Here is a 19,102-nt window from a genome sequence, read left to right as displayed (position 1 = left end):
AGACTGCAGCAACATGCTACAACCTATCCCGTACCGCTGTACGCGAAAAAAAAAACCAATCAAATTGGATACCACGTTCTCTTGATGCAGTAAATCCTACACTCTATTCTGCAGATAATCCACTCCAGCGCAAATTATCTAACAGCCTATGCTCTTCTCTTCTCTTCTCATCTCAAAAAATATATTCTTCTCTTCTTCGTTAGTCTCCTCTCTAGCATTTCTCTTCTTCTCCTCCTCCCTCTAATTCCACTGTGGCCATGGCCATGGCTATAGGAGCGCTGGTTGTGACCCCATGGAGCTTGGTATTGGGCCTGGTGGGCCTTCTACTCTCGTGGTGGGCCTTACAAATGCTGGAGCAGGTATGGTTTAGGCCCAGGCGATTGGACCACGCCCTCCGTGCTCAGGGACTCCGCGGCACACCTTACCGCTTCCTCTCTGGGGACTTGAAGGAGGGCGCTCGGCTCAACGAAGTGGCCAAGGCGAAGCCCATGCCTTTCTCTCACGATATCATACCTCGCGTTGTTCCTCTCTTTCACCAAGCCATGAAGGACTATGGTAAAAATTCAACCTTTCCTTCTTCTTCTTCTTCTTCTTCTTCTTTTTTTCCCTTCTCTTTCTCTTTCATTTAATTTGCTTTTGTCAAATATTGCGATTTTCTTATTCATCGGATGAGAGACAGAGAATTGTGGTGTGGAAGAGTTGGAATGGAAAAGTTAGACAAGTGGTTGGATGTTCTTCATTCATTTATTTTTAATTTAATATTTTGACTTTTAAATGATTGTGTTTGAGATTTCCTGCTACCAGCTCCTCTCATTATGTGGTAATAATATGGTAAATCCTAGATTGCAGAACATTAATATAAGAGCCATATTCTCTCAGAATGCGACCTCTAAGTTGAATAATTAATAAACTGCTACAACTGCAAGATTTTACTTATTACGATATCTGCTAGTTCTAATTCAAAATTTTACAGTTCCCTTGAATTCCAGGTTGAATGCTTTTGACAACCTAGAGGAGTTGCAATGGTCTTATTTTGGTTCTTTGAGAGGCATACACTGGAACTTTATTGAAATCCTTATCTCCCGATGATCATCATCCACGAATAATAGCCATTGGCTGGACCATAGAAAACCAACGTTTTCTGTTTGATTTTTCTTGTGTTCTTCCTTCTACTGTCCTGCCTTTCTGTTTTCACCGAAATCAGAATATTTGTCCTAATTTGCTTCTTAGTAATATAATTCAATTGGATAAGTATGCTTTCGTCTTATATATGAGATGATTTTCTGGATGGTTTTGAAAATTATTACCCATCCATAAAACAGTCCATCTGAAATACCACTCTTTGCCATTACCAGAAACAAAGTTTTGTACAAAGAATTACGGTTTCAATAATTTCTATACAAGTTACAAAGAACATGAAATACCTTAAGTCTTTTCATGTTCCTTTCCTTCCGGTTATAAGTACTAATAAAATAGCATTTGTGTCTGCAGCTCTTTTCGATTATTAGAAATGTAAAGGATTTCAATGTAGAGTGCATATCTAATGTAAAGAGAATTGGTTGATCGGTTCCATGCCTTACTTCAACGTATAGTAGAGTGTATTTCTGATCTGGATGACTTGAAATGCAGGTAAAATTTCTTTTACTTGGTTTGGCCCAATTCCCAGAGTGTCACTTACAGATCCAGAGTTAGTAAGGGAAGTCCTCTCTAACAAGTTTGGCCACTTTGGGAAACTAAACACCCGACTTGGACGTTTGTTAGCCGATGGGCTCGTGAACTATGAAGGTGAAAAATGGGTTAGACACAGGAGGATTCTCAATCCTGCTTTTCATATGGAAAAGTTAAAGGTAATTTACTCTCAGCAAATATGTACAGAAAAGCATGTGAATGGGACTAAATTCTTGCTTTGACATGTATATAGTAAACTTTTCTTATGCTTAACTTAGTAATTACATGGTTATTTTCTATAAATATCATCTTTCTATTGTTTTGCAGCGCATGTTGCCGTCGTTCTTGACTTGTTGCACTGAGTTGATTAACAGATGGGATGCTTCAGTTGCTTCTGATGGATCATATGAATTAGATGTTTGGCCTGAGCTCCAAAACTTCACAGGAGATGTCATCTCCCGAACAGCATTTGGTAGCAGCTATAAAGAAGGAAGGCGGATTTTCCTACTTCAAGCAGAGCTAGCTGAGCTAATTATTCAAGCTTTCAGGACAATGTATATCCCAGGATACAGGTATCTTCTTTATCCTTTTTCTTGCTGCTGCTGCTTACTTTCTTACTTTCTATTTGTAGCTTCTTTTCTCCATGAAACTTTACTTCTCCAGTAAAGACTGAGTGTTTTGGTAAACATCCAATTTATCTACCCGTTGAGATTATTCTTCATTGTTGTATTAGGTTTCTCCCAACCAGAGACAACAGAAGAATGAAAGAAATTGACAGAGAGGTCCGAATACTTCTAAGAGGCATTATTGGTAAGAGAGAAAAGGCTATAAAGGATGGAGAAGGAAGTAATGACGACTTGCTGGGCTTGCTGTTGGAGTCAAATATGAAATATTTTGAAGAAAACGGGAAATCCGACCCTAAGATGACTACTGAGGATGTGATTGAAGAATGTAAGTTATTCTACTTTGCAGGGCAGGAGACAACATCGGTGTTGCTGACATGGACGATAATCACTTTAGGCATGCATCCGAGCTGGCAGATTCGCGCCAGAGAAGAGGTTTTACAAGTTTTTGGGAAAAATAAGCCAGATTTCGACGGCTTAAGTCGCTTAAAGATTGTGAGTATCAGTTGAATTCAGGCTTACTTTTATTTCATGAGAAAGTACTCACTTAAACTTTTATACAACTAGAGACATAACATTGAATTTATAGGAAATATTTGTTAGTTGATGAACTACTTGTGTTCAAGCCAGGATTATAGAGCCTTGCACAGTTCCAAAGGTATCACTGTGAAAACTGTGTTAGCCGACATTAACAACTCCGTTTTCTAATATTCAATGGTCACCTAGTCATAAAACTGTTTTGGCTTTCAATACAAACCTAAATTAGTATATTCTTTCTCTGATAGGTATACTAGCAAAAATCTAATAGTAGATTGCGGCCTAGCAACCAAAAACATCTAATCTTACAACATATTAGATCCAAATGTTTCGAATCACAAGACGAAACAATAGTAGTAAACATGAATCCAATTGAAATAATTTGGAATGGAGTTTTTACATATAATACAGGAATTGTCTGCATTCCATCATAATAATCTGGCATTAAGAGAATGTTTCTAAATAATTTCTATTTCATTTGGCAGGTGACAATGATTCTATATGAGGTTCTTAGGCTGTACCCACCGGTGACTCTCCTTACTAGGACAACATACAAAACTATGGAGCTTGGAGGTATAGTTTACCCACCAGGAGTAATCCTCTCATTGCCTATAATCTTCATTCACCACGATCCAGGCATCTGGAAAGACCCCAGCGAATTCAGGCCAGAGAGATTTGCAGAAGGGATCTCGAAGGCATCAAATGATCAGGTTGCGTTCTTTCCATTTGGAGGGGGACCGAGGATTTGTATCGGCCAAAACTTTGCATTGATGGAAGCAAAAATGGGACTGAGCATAATCCTTCAACATTTCTCATTTGAGCTTTCACCATCTTATATTCATGCCCCGCACACAGTGATAACTCTGCATCCTCAGCATGGTGCGCCAATTAAATTGCAGAAGATCTGAATATATGATCATCATGGCAATGTGCAATTATCTATAAATAAAGGTTGTTATTAGACAAATTGTAAACCTTATTAGGTAATGCATCTTGTCTTTGTGGTCTGCAGAAAAGATATATAGAATATGATAAAGGACAACTACATTTTCTATTTGATGGCACAATTGACTATTTCTCCTTTTAACTGCATGGTGATTGGTGAGACTAGCTTTCTGGTTCCCGAAGTATCAGAATTATAGGACGGATTCTTCCATCTGGTATCATAATTAAACATGCATCCCTCGATGCTTGACATGGTAGAAGCCAGGATGTACCTGGCGTTGGTAGAATTCTTCAAGATCCTTTTGTTCTTATGCAGTAATTTTCCCATGCTTGATGTCACGGTAATTTAATACTGGGATATGCCACTCAGGTAGGCAGATCTGTCAATTTTTACGAGCTAGAGAAAGTGAAAAAGGAAAAATTATTTAGGTTGATCATGTTATAAGACTTGGTCTTTCTTTTTTAATTATAAAGATCATATAAGGGAAAGAAAGACAAGAACACCTTCCGATAGATGTTCTCTTTTATTGATAATATCACACAAAGATGTTAATGTTAACTCAACAAAAAAATAAAAATTCTAACAAGTTAAATAAAACATTTTTTTATAAAAAAAATTCCAACACATTTATTTTCAAAAGAAGGCTAATCGTTCGATTCAGTTATTGGACGGATTGGAGAAGCTCGATGACAGAACTTCTGTCAGGCATGCTCGGGATGGCGCCCTTCACTTGGACACACAAAGAGGCAGCTGCAGCTGAGATTGGAAAATATGGAACATTTGAACAAGTATAAGAATCATGAACTTAGAAATAAATGAGTTTCCCATGAATGAGATGATTCAATTGTACCTGCAAATCTCAAGCATTCCTTCTCGGACTTGCCCTCGACCATAGCCACAGCAAATGCAGCAGTGAAAGTATCGCCAGCTCCAGTTGTATCAACAACTTCCGCAGCAGGAATAGCCGGTTGTCTAACTGGTTCCTTCCCTTCGACAAATAGAGCTGAACCTTGAGCCCCAAGTTTCACTAGGACTTGTTTGACACCCTGGTAAAATTACAAATGTGATGGCTTACTATCTTTACAGTCAAGGAAACTCTTCGGCATCACATTCCCAGTGATTGAATGAGGAAACTAACCTGTTGTCGGCATGTCTCTACTGGTAAGACAGATTGATGGAAAAAAAAAATCCATGCACACACCCATAAATATGTATCTTACATTGCAATTGTATGAATCTATTCTTGAAACTATGGCACATATATATATATTCACTACTAACTAAATCAATGTAAAATAATTTGGCGAGAAAAAAGAAAGAAAATTTTGAGTTTCAGGTAATATAAAGTTTCACAGAGAACTTATTACAGGATAGGCAAGGAAATGTGTTGCTTCTCACCATTTCATGGCACTTAGCTGCAGCCTGACTGATCTGTTCAAATGTATCTGTTGGCAATGCAGTCAAACGTGCCAGCTCTGTTTCATTTGGACTGAAAATGTCAACATGAATAAGGAGTTCTTTCGGAATAGGAGAATCTACCCCTCCAGCATCCAAGATAACTGGCACACCAGCACTTTTAGCAGCCTGAGTTGATTGAAAGTTAATTGTCATTAAACCAGTCAAATACTTCTCATAACTATGGATCACATTTGTAGAAAGAACTGCATAATTTCTCAATCAATTAACTATAGAGAAACTTAAGACAAAATCCAACAAACTCAAAAGGATGACCTGCCATGGCATGGGTGTGACCCAGTCAGCTGTAGGAATGACAAAAGAAACATTATACCTGATGGTAAAAATCAGCAAGATCAACACATTTACTCTAAAGGGGTTATCGTATTAATTTCATCTAAAAATCATTAATTGAATACTCTCTCTACAACAAGAGTAATCTATGTGACCCTACAGTATAGTAACTAACCGAATGAATTATTCCTCTAGCTCATTTACTCAATGGGCAAATGGCGATAAACAACTTACTCATGCACCCTTCAAGATCAACTACATCTTAACTCTATGCAAGGAGTCCTAGAACACGTGGAAATATATCAAATACATGTAACAGATTTATATAATCGAAAATCATTATATGATATGCTTTAAAATTGCTACAAAACTCGATATGCTGAATGCCGAGCTATGAGAAAACATAGGTCTTACTTTGGTGGAACTGAAAGATTAATATTCTTCAAAGCAGAACAGATTGCCTATTACACGTTCTTTCCACTAAAACACATTCAAGAGAAAAAAAAAAGAAAAGAAAATCTGATCTTCGCAATCCATTGTACGAAAACGGGAGAAAATTCTAAACGCCGCTTCAAATCAAGTAAAGTTGCAATCTTTCCCACTCAATAATTCCCAAAATCCAAATTTTATTTTAAAACCAGAAGAAATCAAACTACCTGAGCGACCTGGGTGTTTACCCAATCTGGGATCTCCCTCTGCAGCAGCAGGATTCCAGCACCCCTAACAAGCTCCAGGTCTTCGCCGCGCGGCTCCTTCGGCCACCCGCTCATGTTAGCCCCACCGACGATAATTATGGAGTTCTGGCCGGTGGGCTCGAGCATGACAACGGCATGGCCGGACGGCGCGGCGGGGACCCGGGCGATGCAGTCGAGGCGGACGCCGCCGCAGCGGAGGGCGTCCTCTATGAGGCGGCCGTGGGCATCATCGCCGACCTGGCCGACGAAGTAGGTCGGGTGGCCGAGACGGCCACCGCAGCACGCCTGATTGGCGCCCTTGCCGCCTGCGAGGGTCCGGCCGGAGCGGGCGGCAATGGTCTCACCAGCAACTGGGAGGCGATCGATCTCGACGTAGATGTCGACGTTGGCGGAGCCGACGACGACGACGGGCTTCTCCGGGGAGAGGGAAGCGGCGATGGCGGCAGCGGAGGAGGATCGGGTGGAGGCGCAGGAGAGGTGGGTTAGGTTAGGGTTGGGGTTAAAGTTATCGGGTTTGGACCAGTGGCGGCGCGAGGGAGGAGAGGGGAGAGGGAGCCGAGATATTGCTTTCATCGCGATCGGGTCCCGAATTCTTCTTCTCTCGCTGTTCACTTGCGATGTGAGAGTGGGTTAATCTTCGAATTAGATGATTTGAGTGGATTTAAACTTCATTTGAAGGTTTATCCGTACATTATCTATATTCATGGATAAATTCTCCCGTGAATTTAGTAAATTAATAAGCTATAGTTTACTAATACGACCATTGAACACTTTCACAATAAATATTTTTTTAATTATATATAAACTAAAGATTTTCGAAGTAGTTACCCAAGGTTATCAATGTTGGTCGATCCCGAGATTGGCTGAAATGGTACGACCAATCCTGACCGAAACGAGTAAGGATAGGTAGATCCAATTTTTCTCATCAGCGACCGAGTAGATCTCCCGTAACCTCGACCTCCGGTGATATTCTCCGGCGAAGATCCAACGACCTCGACCTCCAGCGACCTAACGTGAGTTTTTTTTATATAGTTTTTATTTCATCTCATTCCCTCTATTTTTCTCCTCTTGCGGTGAAGAAGTACTAGGTGCTACTATTGCAGCCAAAAGAGATGAGGCGAAAACTAAAAGAAGTAGAAAAAAAATAATTAGAAAAAAATTAAGAAGATTTTATTTTTGTAAAATTTAAATTATTTTATATTTTATTTTAATTTTTATTTATGTTTTTTAGTTTCAAAGTTACAATAAAAAATATAAAATATTAATAGCTCTAAAAGAAAAATCATATTATATCGATATTGGGTGGCAATATTGTAGTATTATTGGACAAAATAAAATATGTGTTAAAGCAACTAATGTGAAAAAGAAATGACTAGTGGTGTTAAATAGTTTGAAAAAACATTTGGTTGGAAGGTAAGAAAATATAGCAGTTTGCACTTAGGTGTAAAGTTAGAAAACATGTGTTGGCTCATCTAATTTGTAAAAAGAAGAATAAATAATCTACATAAAAAAGAGAGTCAATAGTTTATGAAGAAGTGATGCATAATTCTGTATACATTGATGATAATAACGGTGAACAGAATTAGGAGGATGATAAAGAGAGACAGATGAGAAGGGCAACAAAAAAGAGCAAAAATATGTATAGAGAGGAGGAATGAGAAAAAAAATATTAGTGGTAACTTTCAGAGATCTAAATCCGTTCATATTACAAGAAGAGAGAAAATGTATCAATAATAGTTCAACTTCTAGGATTCTTAGTGTTACAATAGAGTCTGAAAATATTGAACCAATAGAAACATGTCTTTAAAAAAAAGATTATATACAAATTTTTATCAAGATAGCTCACAAAGAAATTAAAAAAATAGTCATATACATATTAGGAATCTTGGTTACACCTAGATAATAACTTCTACCTATTTATTTTGACATATGTTCTTTTATTCATTTTGTGTGATGCAAAATCGAAACTGTTTTATCTTTATTTATTTAAAACTATTTTATTTTATTTAGAAATTAAGAGATAACAATTTAGAGTAAATTAGCCATATTATTTATTTATTTATTTATTTATTTTGTCTATGGTACTAATTCACTAATGCTTACATCTGCCCTCACAATCATTACTTACATCTACCCTTACAATCAATTGGTGGTGCTAGTTGTCAAATGACATTCTTTTTGTGGCATATTAAAAAGAACATAAATAACAACTTATTTCAATTCTATTCGTGAGTCTAACATTATCGTCTTAGAGAAAGCGCTCATCCTCGTATACTTTAAAACCCCTATCCGTTCTCCCCTCGCCCTTCCTCCAATACATCTCATCTCATCTCATCAGGTAGGAGCCTCGGTGCCCAATGTGATCAAACTTAACATCGACAAATCTTTTAATGATCTATTGGCCTCGGTTTCCTACTTCCCTTTGACCATGGCACCCCTACCATTACCGATTATCATCATGTCTTCTTTCATTCATCTCTCATGGATAATGTTGATATGCTGCTTGAGGCACTCTTGATCGTCGGAGAATAAAAAAACCTCCCCTGTTATTGTGGAATTTGATTCCTTACTCTTGATGAGCATATTGAATGAATGCATCATGCCTCTTGGATGGTGGCCTCCATGATTAAAAACCTACTCACCCTCTTATTTAATTTCTAATATCTATCACGAAGCTAATAAAGTTGCGGAGCTAACGAGGCTCATATCATACATTAGGACTGTACTTGGACGGTAGCCTCCTAGGCTCTAGCCTACCTTGTACACATTTGGAGGCATTTTGTTATGTGGAGATTAATTAATTAAAAATGTTACTGCTTTAGAAAAAGAAATTCAAATGTCATAAAAAGTAACTAAAAGAGTTTATATAAAATAATAATAATTCAAGGGACAAGAAGACAGAATTAAGATCAGAACGGTAATTAATGTAACCGACCGAGTTGGGTAAAAGATTTGATGCACTAAGAGAGAGGCAAAGGAAAGGAGGCTCTCTAATCCTGTTTATAAATCCTAATCTTCTCACCTCAACACCCACATCCACGTCTAATCTCCATATTAATCGACACGTGCCCCTTGAGGGGCTAAACAAATCAAATCAAATCAAAAATCCTCGCAGATCCAAAGTAAACGTGTCGCCTGATCGTGCACCTACAAGTACATCGAGCCCAACACCTAACGATTCAGTGAGCAGCTTCGTCGGCGCCCTCACGTGCAGGATATCGGGTGCTGACTCGGACAGCAGTCATCCACGAGTCCTATGCTGAGAGGCTCGAGCCCAATGATTCGAGATCAGATCCTGACCGTCCATTAGATATCTCGCAGTTCTCGTCCTTTCCCCCTTTCCCGACGTAGGTCTTTATAGGAAGACACAGTCCGCGATCTCCAATTCCGCATTTCTCCTCCCTCCTCTTTAACTCTTCTTCTTCTTCTTGCCTTCCTCTAACTCCACAATTAGATAGATAGAGAAAGAGGAGGAGGAAGTCAAGAGAGCTGCGATTTTGGTATGTCTCCCTTCTCGTTGTTTGAATTATTTCTCGAGATAATTTTAAGCCTAAAGTAGTACACCAATTCGTTAACATACCACCGAGACTGCGTTGGATTTCGTTCTTTTTTACTAGTGGTACTCTCAATTGGTCTAAAGTTTGGGTTTTTATAAGGGTTGTGTTGTGGATCTTCTGCTTATAGCTAGTGATTGTTGCCTGGTAATAAGATCCTTTGATTTGATTTATTGTTTTCCTACTATTTCTATGGCTCAGTTGAGAAAGATAATAATTGTGCTCTCTGACGCTTGAATTTTAATGGAGCTGTGCCTTTGAGTTACTCTCCCAGAAAAGTTGTTCTTTTAATGATTCTTTGCATCCTTTGCACTTTCTTCCTTTCTTTCTCCCAGTCGGTGGATTTGCAATTTTGTTAGCTTTTCTAGAAATCTGACGTTTCCTCATCCTTTGCGCATTGTAAGGACTCTAAATTTTTGCTAGTTAGTGAATTAGTACTGTTGAAATGAAATTGCTAAATAAGTTTTCTTCCAAGTATATACTTTTGGACCCATCCTCTGAAGGAGTAAGTTTGGTATGGTGTTGACTCAGTTTGTAGAGATCTAACGTGGGGGTATTTACAAACATATAGTGATGCTACATTTGCTATTATCATCATATATTGTGTGGAAGTAGATCAGTCTCCTCTCGTATATATTTGATGTCTTTAGTTCATTCCCTCTAAAATTTGCTATATTCACCTAGGTATATGAGATAGGGGAGCATATAAAGCGAATTGACCAATGTGTAAGTGTAACAGGTATTTGATCTAGTATATTTGTACAAGAATAACAGGACATAGAAAGAATGAAAAAAGAGAGGAAAAAGAAATAATGTAGCAATATGCTATATGTATGAACAATGACTCACTATTTCAGAGTACAAAATGTAACTAAATAAGTGAAAAAGGCTTATTCTTCCTTACCGAAGCCCTTCTAAGGGCGCTTGAAAGACCTTGGCTTTTAGCTGCTGATGACAGCACTGCATCCAGGACCGGAATAGGACCACGAAGCTGCTCTGTGACATTGCAGATGAGTTCAGAGACTATCATCCCCTCCCTCTTGACCTCGACTCGTCCTAATGAATAAGCAGGAGAGAATTCACAAGTTTTTATCGGCACCATGGCCTGCCCATAGTAGAACCAGGGGGGGCTTTGGGAGAAAGGTTCTGATTCCACAGCTGAAAGGAGATCTTATGTATGCCTCTCATATTTTAGAATACAAAGTGTAACTAGAATCAAGATACAAGGCAAGATCTATTAAAACTTTCAATCCCTGCTTAGTATGTTTAGGCTAAACTTTCTTCAGACCCAGGAGAGGCAGCAAGCCCCATTGCTCCTGTGGCCCTTTAACTGGATGCTGAATCAGCGCACATAATTACAGAAATGACTATAAAGTTGAAAAAAGCAACCAAAAGTTGTTAATTTTCTGCTACCGGTCTAGTTGCTTGCTAAAATCTTATGATTTATTGGGCTTCTATGTGTTCATTGATGTAATTTTCTATTGTAGCTATGAATTTGTTGTTACATATCACATTTTTTGCTAATTCTGAATGGAAGCTATGTACTAATAATTTTGCAGTTAATTCTTCTGAAGTGTTAGTGCATAATTGCACAAAATGCCAGCATTAAGGATGAAGAGCAAATTAAGCACGGAATGTGTAAGACAGGGTTCACTCCATGCTTGTCACAAGTCCAATAAAATATCCAAAGTTTCACACTCTCAAGTCAAAGCATTTCAACAACCGGAAGAACTGGACTCTTCAACTCAAGAAAATTGGATTTCCCAGAAACGTAAGTGAATAAATAACAACATTTAATTTTCTGTACCTTATTTGACCTTCTAAAAATGGAACCTCCACTTGTACCTCTTGCACATTGCCTACAATATCAATCCTTGGAAGTTTGAAATTGTTGATGCATCAGTCATTTCCTGAAAGTTCTTTTTATATGAAGATCATTTTCTGATGTTTGCTTTGACATTAGTTTAGGAAGTCAGAAAAGCATGATCAGTAAAGACTCATGCAAATATTGTCAGTAGACAATAGTTATCTAGGATTGATTCTGAACATTTACCTTTGTCTGTTCTGTCTACAGAAAAAGTTAGTTTTAAACTTTATTCTGCATTGATTCTGTGTTCATCTCTAAAGCTATCATATTTTACCACAGTTTATTCCACCAAAGAAGTGTCTGGAGAGATTACTGGTATCATTGGCGCCAACGACTTCCAGGAGAATGGAGCATCTACTAATTTGCTGATGGTGTCACAGTTATCTGATCCTATATCCACAATGATAGAGGTACATGTTCAGTTACATTGTTCTGTTGTATATGATATGCCTTGTTGTGTTATGAGTTTTCTACTAAATATTTGTGACATGCATGTTGTTTTCTATGTGGTTTATATATCTAGGGTCCAACATCAGCTGCATCCCCTTGTGACATGGAAACGATCTTCTCACCTACTTTAGAGCACAACGATTCACAGTTAATACCAGCAAATAACAGTAATGCAGGTAATCAGAACATCGTATCTTTGTCCTTACTTGCAAACTGTGGCCTCTTTCCATTGGCTTAGTTTTGCATAGTATTTAAAACCATCAGTACTTTTGATTTTCAATAACACAAAGAATCCCTGGGAAGATGAAATTTATTTGTTAGTTTGTATGTTCTGGATAAGTATGGCTTATTGCTTCAATGTCAAAGGGCAACTTTCTTTTGGTGATGTGGACCATCTTTTTGATTATGAAAATCGGAAGTTTGCTTCTCTTTGAGCAAGACAGATAAGCTCTCTGCTTATGAAAGGTGAAAGATGAAACTTAACTAAGCTCTGTACGAGCTGACATTGATCAACAACATTTGATCTTTTGAGAGAAGATATTGGCAACTCTTTTGTATTGAGTTGCTATGCAAATATTCTAGATTATGTTGGACATTTAATTTAAATTGTCCCAGACAGTCAGTTTTCCTACATATCTTCCTTCTATCAATTCCTAAGGTCTAGTTTTTTGTGGTAAACCTTATACTTGTCGGACCATACAGGTCCATCTGTTTATATTGCACTAATTTGTTTCCTCAGGGATAGTTGATAGTATACAAAATTTCTTATCGTACACCTGGGAGGGGAAATTTAAAGTTCTCCAGATACTTGTGATTGGTTAATCCTTATTTATGATTTTCTCTCTTTTTTTTGGCAGTTAGAGATGAAAACCAAGAATTGCCACTTTTGATTGCTGATGACAGTGATGATGGCAGTTGTGACTCAAGTGATCTTCTAATTTGTGACGAACTGGATTTCTACATTTCTGAGAATGTTCCTGCTTCTCCCTTTGATAGTATAATGGGATTTACAAATGACGCCTCCACAGTTTTACATGAACGTATGAATTCAGAGATTATTATTGATATGGCAGAGAGATGTATGATACGCCCATTCCTTGAGAAAACGGTGGAAACCTGCTATGTCAATGATGAACCTTCACTTGAAGAAATTATAAACTATGATGATACATACTTGTATCTTGCATTACATCAGATGCAATCTTCCAATCAAGAAACTGAAGAAAACTATGTGCTTGATGATTTGGAAGGTAACGAATGTTCTGATCAACATTCACTGTTCAGAGATTTACCTGAATTGTGTGAGACAAATTCATCCATTATTCCTATTTGGTTACCAAATGCAGAAGAAAGGAGGCCCATCACCCTTGTACTTGATTTGGATGGTAAGCTGATGGAGTTTTTTCGCGGTATCTTTTGTATGCGAATGTTTATCCTATGTATAACAATACTTCTTTGCTTGTTTTCTAAACAATCAACTATTTCAGTAGCTGTCTCAAACTGCCTTGCTATCTTATCTTAGTTATCTCTTGCACCATGTTGAAAAAGTGGCCACTTTTACTTCTGTTCAGAAACTCTTGTCCATTCAACTCTGGAGCACTGCGACGATGCTGACTTCACTTTTCCAGTTTTCTTTAACATGAAGCAGCATGATGTTTATGTAAGACGGAGGCCTTACCTTCAGATGTTCCTTGAGAGGGTGGCCGAGATGTTTGAAATTGTCATTTTCACAGCTAGTCAAAGCATCTACGCAGAACAGCTACTTGATAAACTGGATCCATATGGGAAACTGATCTCTCAGCGTATTTATCGTGAATCATGCACGTTCTCTGATGGAAGCATTACCAAAGACCTCACCATTCTAGGAGTTGACCTGGCAAAAGTAGCCATAATCGATAATTCTCCACAGGTGACATTCCTCCTTAAGTTTCTTGTACATAGAATTAGATAACCAGTATAGAACTAGTATAGATTTGTGCATGATATGGCTTCATGGTGCTACTAACACTACTTAATCACATGTCATTGTTTTGGACATGTTGTTACTAGAACTTTATCATTGCTGAATGAGACCAGAGCAGATCCATCTAGATATCAGTTGCATACTTATGTTACTTTAGTCTTTTGTCCTATTCCAAAGACTTCAGACAAACGGTGACTCAGTCTTCCCTTTCCTAACTTGACTCAGGTTTTCCGGTTACAAGTGAATAATGGGATACCTATAAAGAGCTGGTTTGATGATCCAACAGACCAATCATTACTTCAATTGCTTCCTTTCCTCGAGACCCTTGTCGATGTGGAGGACGTTCGACCAATTATAGCGAAGAAATTTGGCAAAAAAGATTGACAATTTCTTCGGACAATCATTCACATAGCTTTATTAACTCCATTCCACTCTCTCATTCTTAAGGTCACTCTTCCTTGCGGAATCAGAACATTGGTACAAAATAATCTATTGATTTAGATTTGAAATTTATGGCAAGTTAGCTATTGTAAATTGTAGCATTTGGTTTTACAGCTAACTGCCTTGAGTTTGTATTCTAGCATCCTTCTTTTGTTGATGTGTGTGTATATAAAACACATTGATGAAATAAAAACTGTGTGCTTCCCACTTTTTCCAACATATATTGCAGAGATCGCAACATTGCCAGATAATTTGACTTTACTTTTTGGGCCAATTATTTTCATACGAGAGCTTCTGACAGAGCAAGTGTGTTCCCAATGTCACTTTATACCTGCCACTCTGTAGCATTCTATAATGCAGAGATTGTAGATTTTCCTAAGCAAGAAGTTGTTAATGGTTTCATGGCATGCTTAATTGATTTCATCTATCCAGTATACCATTTTGAAGCAGTCTCAGTATGATTTCTTCAGCCTAAGTCAGAACATGCAACAAGAGTGTTACAATATGAAGTTCACATTAACTGTTTTCCTCTGCATAAGCTTACAGGAATTATTGACAATAATTATGACATATATATATATATATATGATAAGTTCTGATAACTTACCAAAGATAATTTCTAGCCGACAATACGCGTGGAACATTATTTTCAACATCATAAAAAACACACAATTATCCCTACCATACACAGTTGTAGTAGTCAGTATGATCTCCTCAATCTAGGCATCTCCTTCTTTGCCTTACTGAATAATCCAGTCTCCAACACCCAGTCCTCAATCATCACCTGAGAACTAGCCCCTTGGTCTGCCGGCACAAGGTGCCCCGCGCCGGAGATAACGACGTGGCTTAAACTCCCCGACCGCTGCACGTAACCAGCGAGTTCCCCGTCGACCTTCCACACCACCCTCTCGGCCTTCAAGAAGCTCGCCAAGCCCTCCCAGTCCATCTCCTTCATCCAAGCCTCAGTAGAGACTACCCCATCTCTCAAGTCATACACCCCTTGGTACAGCAACACCCTGCTCTTCTTGATCAATTCCTCCACCTCAAACTTAACACTCTTCATCACATCCTCGTGCATTACCGCCCCTACTTCAATGCTGCATTCCTCCCAAGTTACTCCTTTTGGGACGCCGAGCGCTTCCCTCACCTCGTCGTTGTTGAGGAACACCGCCACCGCTTCGGTCTGGTAAGGCTTCTTCTTTGTAAGATCGTACAGCGTCGCCAGCCCGGTCGCGTTCTGTAGCCAATTCAAGACCTTGCTTCTCGCGTCCGACGCCGCTGCCCACTTCTCGTCAAGCGTCAAGCTGATCGCCTCGCTCTGTAGCTGATCGAGGTAAGCCTTTTGCCTCTCGTTGATCAATCCGGTGAAGTATGCCGAGGCGGCGTGGGTGCCCACCTGGGCGATCGGGTGCGTCAGCCCGTTCCCGATCGCCACACCCTTCAAATTTATCCGGCGAGACTTCGGGAGCTGAGAATTCCGATTAAGTATGTAGTAACCGGCGGCGGGGATGTATTTTCCCGCATAGCTCTCGCCAGTGAGGTAGAGAGATCTCGCACGGAAGCTGTTCGACGAAATGAACGAGTCGATCGCGGCAAAAAGATGCGCCGCGATGGTGGGCTGGTCGCGAGGAATGAGGGTGGAATTGGCGGCCACGCTGAAGCCGGAGCCGAGGGGGCTGTCTATGAAGAGTAGGCCGAAGCGGCGGTTCCAGGAGAAGGGATTCGAGTGGAGAGTGGGCGGGGCGCCGGGGGAGACGAGGAAGGGGCCGAGCTCGAACAGGTTGCCGAGCATCGAGGAGCAGCCGGGGCCACCCTGGAGCCATACGAGGAGAGGGGTGGAGGAGAGAGGGGTGAGGGGGTGTTGGGCTTCGTAGAAGGCGAAGAAGAGGGAGGAGGAGGAGGAGATGGGGAGGTAGCCGGATTTGGTGGGTAGGGCGGAGGAGGGGAAGGGAGAGGTGGGGGTTGAAGGGAGTGGGAGGGAGGAGAAGAGGAGGAAGAGGAGGAGGAGATGAGCGGACTCCATTTCCATGTGGAGGAGTGGTACGTTGACTTGGAGTGCCTTGGATAATGGGATGCAAGAAGATAGGAGAATGGGACAGGTGGTTGGGTGTTTTACGCTGCTACTGCTCCCAAAATTTATCACTGTTCTACTGTAGTCTATGAACTACTTATCAAATTACTACAATTTGTACCAAGTAAGTAGCCATGTAAATTTTTTAACATAAATTACTCTTACAAAAAGTGGTTTTATAACATTACTCTTTTAGATTTCTATCACTTTAGGACAAGATTTTCTTTTAGGGTTTATTATTATATAAATCGATGTCTTAAAAACCTAGTTATTAAATTGCTTTTTAAAACAATGATTTACCTTACTAACATGGTGCTTATATTATAAAAATTATAGTAGTTTGATAAATAATTTAAAAACTATGGTATAATAAAAAAAAATTTAACTAGGAATAGTAGATCAGTCAAATACTCCACATCATTAAATAGAAAAAAGTTTGGAGAAGTGCTAATGAGAGTATTGTGCTCCTTAGTTACTCATTAACATATATGACTATATGATATGGATCTATATAATACACACTTAGAATAAAATAAAAGTTATTTATATAAGCAACATGAGTTTTGCCTCATGTTTATTATCGTGATAAGTAAGGTTATTTTATTGGTAGCATCAAACTGCATCAAATGAAAAGTAGTAGAAGCATTTGAATCAGTTTGACGCTTCAATATGGAGTAGGTGTATGCGATGAACTATAACACAGTTCAAAACCAAGGATAAAAGAGAAGAAATACATTATCTAGTTACCGCGAAGTATTTATTTTTTTTCTTTTTTTACAATCTGCGACAATTATCTCCGACAACTTCCTGATGATTTCTAACATTAATTGTAACATCATCGAACACACGTAATAATCCATGCCATACACAGGAGTAGTCAGTAAGATCTCCTTAATCTAAGCACTTCCTCCTTTGCATCAATGAATAATCCAGTCTCCAACACCCAGTCCTCAATCATCACCTGAGAAATAGCCCCTTGGTCCGCCGGCACGAGGTGACCCGCGCCGTGGACAACAACGTGGCTCAAACTCCCCGACCTCTGCACGTAACCGGCGAGTTCCCCGTTGACCTTCCACACCACCCTGTCGGCCTTCAAGAAGCTCTCCAACCCCTCCCATTCCATCTCCTTCATCCAAGCCTCTGTAGAGACTAACCCAACTCTCAAGTCATACACCCCTTGATACAGCAACACCCTCCTCTTCTTGACCAATTCCTCCACCTCAAACTTGACACTCTTCATCATATCATCGTGCATTGCCTTCCCTACTTCACTGCTGCATGCCTCCCAAGTCACCCCTTTTGCGACACCGAGCGCTTCCCTCACCTCATCGTTGTTGAGGAACATCGCCACCATTTGGCTCTGGTAAGGCTTCTTCTTTGTGAAATCATAGAGTGTTGCTAGCCCCGTCGCGTTCTGTAGCCAATTCAAGGCCGTGGCTCTGGCGTCCGACGCCGTCGCCCACTGCTCGTTGAGGGTCAACCTGATCGCTTCGCTCTGTAGCTGCTCAAGGTAGGCCTTTTGCTTCACGTTGATGAATCCGGTGAAGTACGCCGACGCGGCGTGGGTGCCTACCTGGGCAACCGGGTGCGTCATCCCGTTCCCGATCGCCACGCCTTTAAGATTGATCCGGCGAGACCTCGGGACCTGAGAATTCTTCTTTAGTATGTAATATCCGGCGGCAGGGATGTATTTTCCTGCATAGCTCTCGCCGGTGAGGTAGAACGGTCTTGCACGGAAGTTGTTCGACGAAATGAACGAATCAATCGCGGTGAAGAGATGCGCGGCGATGGTGGGTTGATCGCGGGGGATGAAGGTGGAATTGGCGACGACGCTGAAGCCGGTGCCGAGAGGGCTGTCGATGAAGAGGAGTCCGAACCGGCGGTTCCAGGAGAAGTGGTTGGGGCGGAGAGTGGGGGCGGAGGGGGAGACGAGGAAAGGACCGAGCTCGAAGAAGTTGGCTAGCATGGAGGAGCAGCCGGGGCCTCCCTGGAGCCAGACAAGGAGAGGGGTGGAAAGGAGAGGCGTGAGGGGGCGTTGGGCTTCGTAGAAGGCGAAGAAGACGGAGGAGGTGGAGGAGATGGGGAGGTAGCCGGATTTGGTAGGGAGGGCGGAGGAGGGGAAGGGGGAGGTGGAGGTAGAAGGAAGTGGGAGGGAGAAGAAGAAGAAGAAGAAGAAGACGAGGAGGAGATGAGTGGAATCCATCTCCATGGAAGGAGAGTAGTTACGATGAATTGGAGGTGACTGTTCAGTGGGACTGAGAGTAGCTATAACCGTGTTTAGCCCTAACACCCAAATTAATTAAATCCAACTAGATGTACAATATTAAAGCATTAAAAATAAAGAGTAAATATAATCATATTTAGCCCTAAATTGCAACCAAACGCTACCCATATATTTTTTGCAATAAAAGGTAGAAGAAAAGGTGGGCCTTTTGTTTCTTTGTTAATAAGAGAAGGGATCGTAGAAAATTGGGAAGAAACTATATTTGTACAAATAAAATAAGAGCAGGGTTGCATTTTTATTTTCTTCTTTTATTA

At 40.1% G+C, this 19,102-nt stretch overlaps 5 protein-coding genes across 7 annotated transcripts; 2 read left to right on the top strand and 3 right to left on the bottom strand.

The window, feature by feature from the left end:
• The first annotated feature begins 170 nt into the window (after positions 1-170).
• On the top strand, positions 171-3,902 carry LOC140770007 (cytochrome P450 CYP72A616-like). The gene is made up of 5 exons (XM_073110951.1): positions 171-555; positions 1,630-1,847; positions 1,996-2,240; positions 2,402-2,786; positions 3,314-3,902. The coding sequence occupies exons 1-5, from the start codon at positions 258-260 to the stop codon at positions 3,734-3,736; spliced, it is 1,569 nt and encodes a 522-aa protein (XP_072967052.1). The 5' UTR covers positions 171-257; the 3' UTR covers positions 3,737-3,902.
• Positions 3,903-4,253: 351 nt separating this feature from the next.
• On the bottom strand, positions 4,254-6,852 carry LOC140770008 (ribokinase). Its single transcript, XM_073110952.1, has 4 exons — positions 6,180-6,852; positions 5,173-5,358; positions 4,625-4,820; positions 4,254-4,530 (listed from the first exon to the last, which is right to left on the bottom strand). The coding sequence occupies exons 1-4, from the start codon at positions 6,789-6,791 to the stop codon at positions 4,436-4,438; spliced, it is 1,089 nt and encodes a 362-aa protein (XP_072967053.1). The 5' UTR covers positions 6,792-6,852; the 3' UTR covers positions 4,254-4,435.
• A 2,708-nt stretch (positions 6,853-9,560) lies between these two features.
• Positions 9,561-14,728, top strand: LOC140769848 (uncharacterized). Of its 3 annotated transcripts, XM_073110733.1 has the most exons (8): positions 9,561-9,718; positions 11,332-11,543; positions 11,919-12,049; positions 12,163-12,265; positions 12,947-13,339; positions 13,436-13,474; positions 13,661-13,998; positions 14,278-14,728. In XM_073110733.1, exons 2-8 carry the CDS (start codon positions 11,369-11,371, stop codon positions 14,434-14,436), a joined length of 1,338 nt encoding a protein of 445 aa, XP_072966834.1. In that variant the 5' UTR covers positions 9,561-9,718; positions 11,332-11,368; the 3' UTR covers positions 14,437-14,728. The 3 variants fall into 3 exon arrangements, with proteins under 3 accessions (XP_072966834.1, XP_072966832.1, XP_072966833.1); XM_073110731.1 differs by having other exon boundaries at positions 12,947-13,474; positions 14,278-14,727; XM_073110732.1 differs by having other exon boundaries at positions 9,564-9,718; positions 11,347-11,543; positions 12,947-13,474; positions 14,278-14,727.
• A 244-nt stretch (positions 14,729-14,972) lies between these two features.
• LOC140769850 (serine carboxypeptidase-like 50) lies at positions 14,973-16,583 on the bottom strand. The gene has a single exon (XM_073110734.1). The coding sequence runs from the start codon at positions 16,520-16,522 to the stop codon at positions 15,194-15,196; it is 1,329 nt and encodes a 442-aa protein (XP_072966835.1). The 5' UTR covers positions 16,523-16,583; the 3' UTR covers positions 14,973-15,193.
• Positions 16,584-17,295: 712 nt separating this feature from the next.
• On the bottom strand, positions 17,296-18,854 carry LOC140770378 (serine carboxypeptidase-like 50). Its single transcript, XM_073111550.1, has one exon. It carries the CDS (start codon positions 18,771-18,773, stop codon positions 17,442-17,444), a length of 1,332 nt encoding a protein of 443 aa, XP_072967651.1. The 5' UTR covers positions 18,774-18,854; the 3' UTR covers positions 17,296-17,441.
• Positions 18,855-19,102: the final 248 nt, after the last annotated feature.

Source organism: Typha angustifolia, chromosome 11 (assembly GCF_048772165.1).
Source record: "Typha angustifolia cultivar Huaian chromosome 11, ASM4877216v1, whole genome shotgun sequence".
NCBI lineage: Eukaryota > Viridiplantae > Streptophyta > Magnoliopsida > Poales > Typhaceae > Typha > Typha angustifolia.
This window is presented reverse-complemented; position numbering and strand designations above follow the sequence as displayed.

Excerpts from the sequence above, each read along its gene's own strand:
- LOC140770007 (XM_073110951.1), top strand. The coding sequence starts at position 258 with ATGGCCATGGCTATAGGAGCGCTGGTTGTGACCCCATGGAGCTTGGTA. Across the intron at positions 2,241-2,401 it reads ATGTATATCCCAGGATACAG|GTTTCTCCCAACCAGAGACA; the intron begins GTATCTTCTTTA and ends TTGTTGTATTAG. Across the intron at positions 2,787-3,313 it reads GCTTAAGTCGCTTAAAGATT|GTGACAATGATTCTATATGA; the intron begins GTGAGTATCAGT and ends TTCATTTGGCAG.
- LOC140770008 (XM_073110952.1), bottom strand. The coding sequence starts at position 6,791 with ATGAAAGCAATATCTCGGCTCCCTCTCCCCTCTCCTCCCTCGCGCCGC. Across the intron at positions 5,359-6,179 it reads TAAACACCCAGGTCGCTCAG|GCTGCTAAAAGTGCTGGTGT; the intron begins GTAGTTTGATTT and ends CAATCAACTCAG. Across the intron at positions 4,821-5,172 it reads CAGCTAAGTGCCATGAAATG|GGTGTCAAACAAGTCCTAGT; the intron begins GTGAGAAGCAAC and ends TAATTTTACCAG.
- LOC140769848 (XM_073110731.1), top strand. The coding sequence starts at position 11,369 with ATGCCAGCATTAAGGATGAAGAGCAAATTAAGCACGGAATGTGTAAGA. Across the intron at positions 11,544-11,918 it reads AAATTGGATTTCCCAGAAAC|TTTATTCCACCAAAGAAGTG; the intron begins GTAAGTGAATAA and ends ATTTTACCACAG. Across the intron at positions 12,050-12,162 it reads CTATATCCACAATGATAGAG|GGTCCAACATCAGCTGCATC; the intron begins GTACATGTTCAG and ends TTATATATCTAG.
- LOC140769850 (XM_073110734.1), bottom strand. The coding sequence starts at position 16,522 with ATGGAAATGGAGTCCGCTCATCTCCTCCTCCTCTTCCTCCTCTTCTCC.
- LOC140770378 (XM_073111550.1), bottom strand. The coding sequence starts at position 18,773 with ATGGAGATGGATTCCACTCATCTCCTCCTCGTCTTCTTCTTCTTCTTC.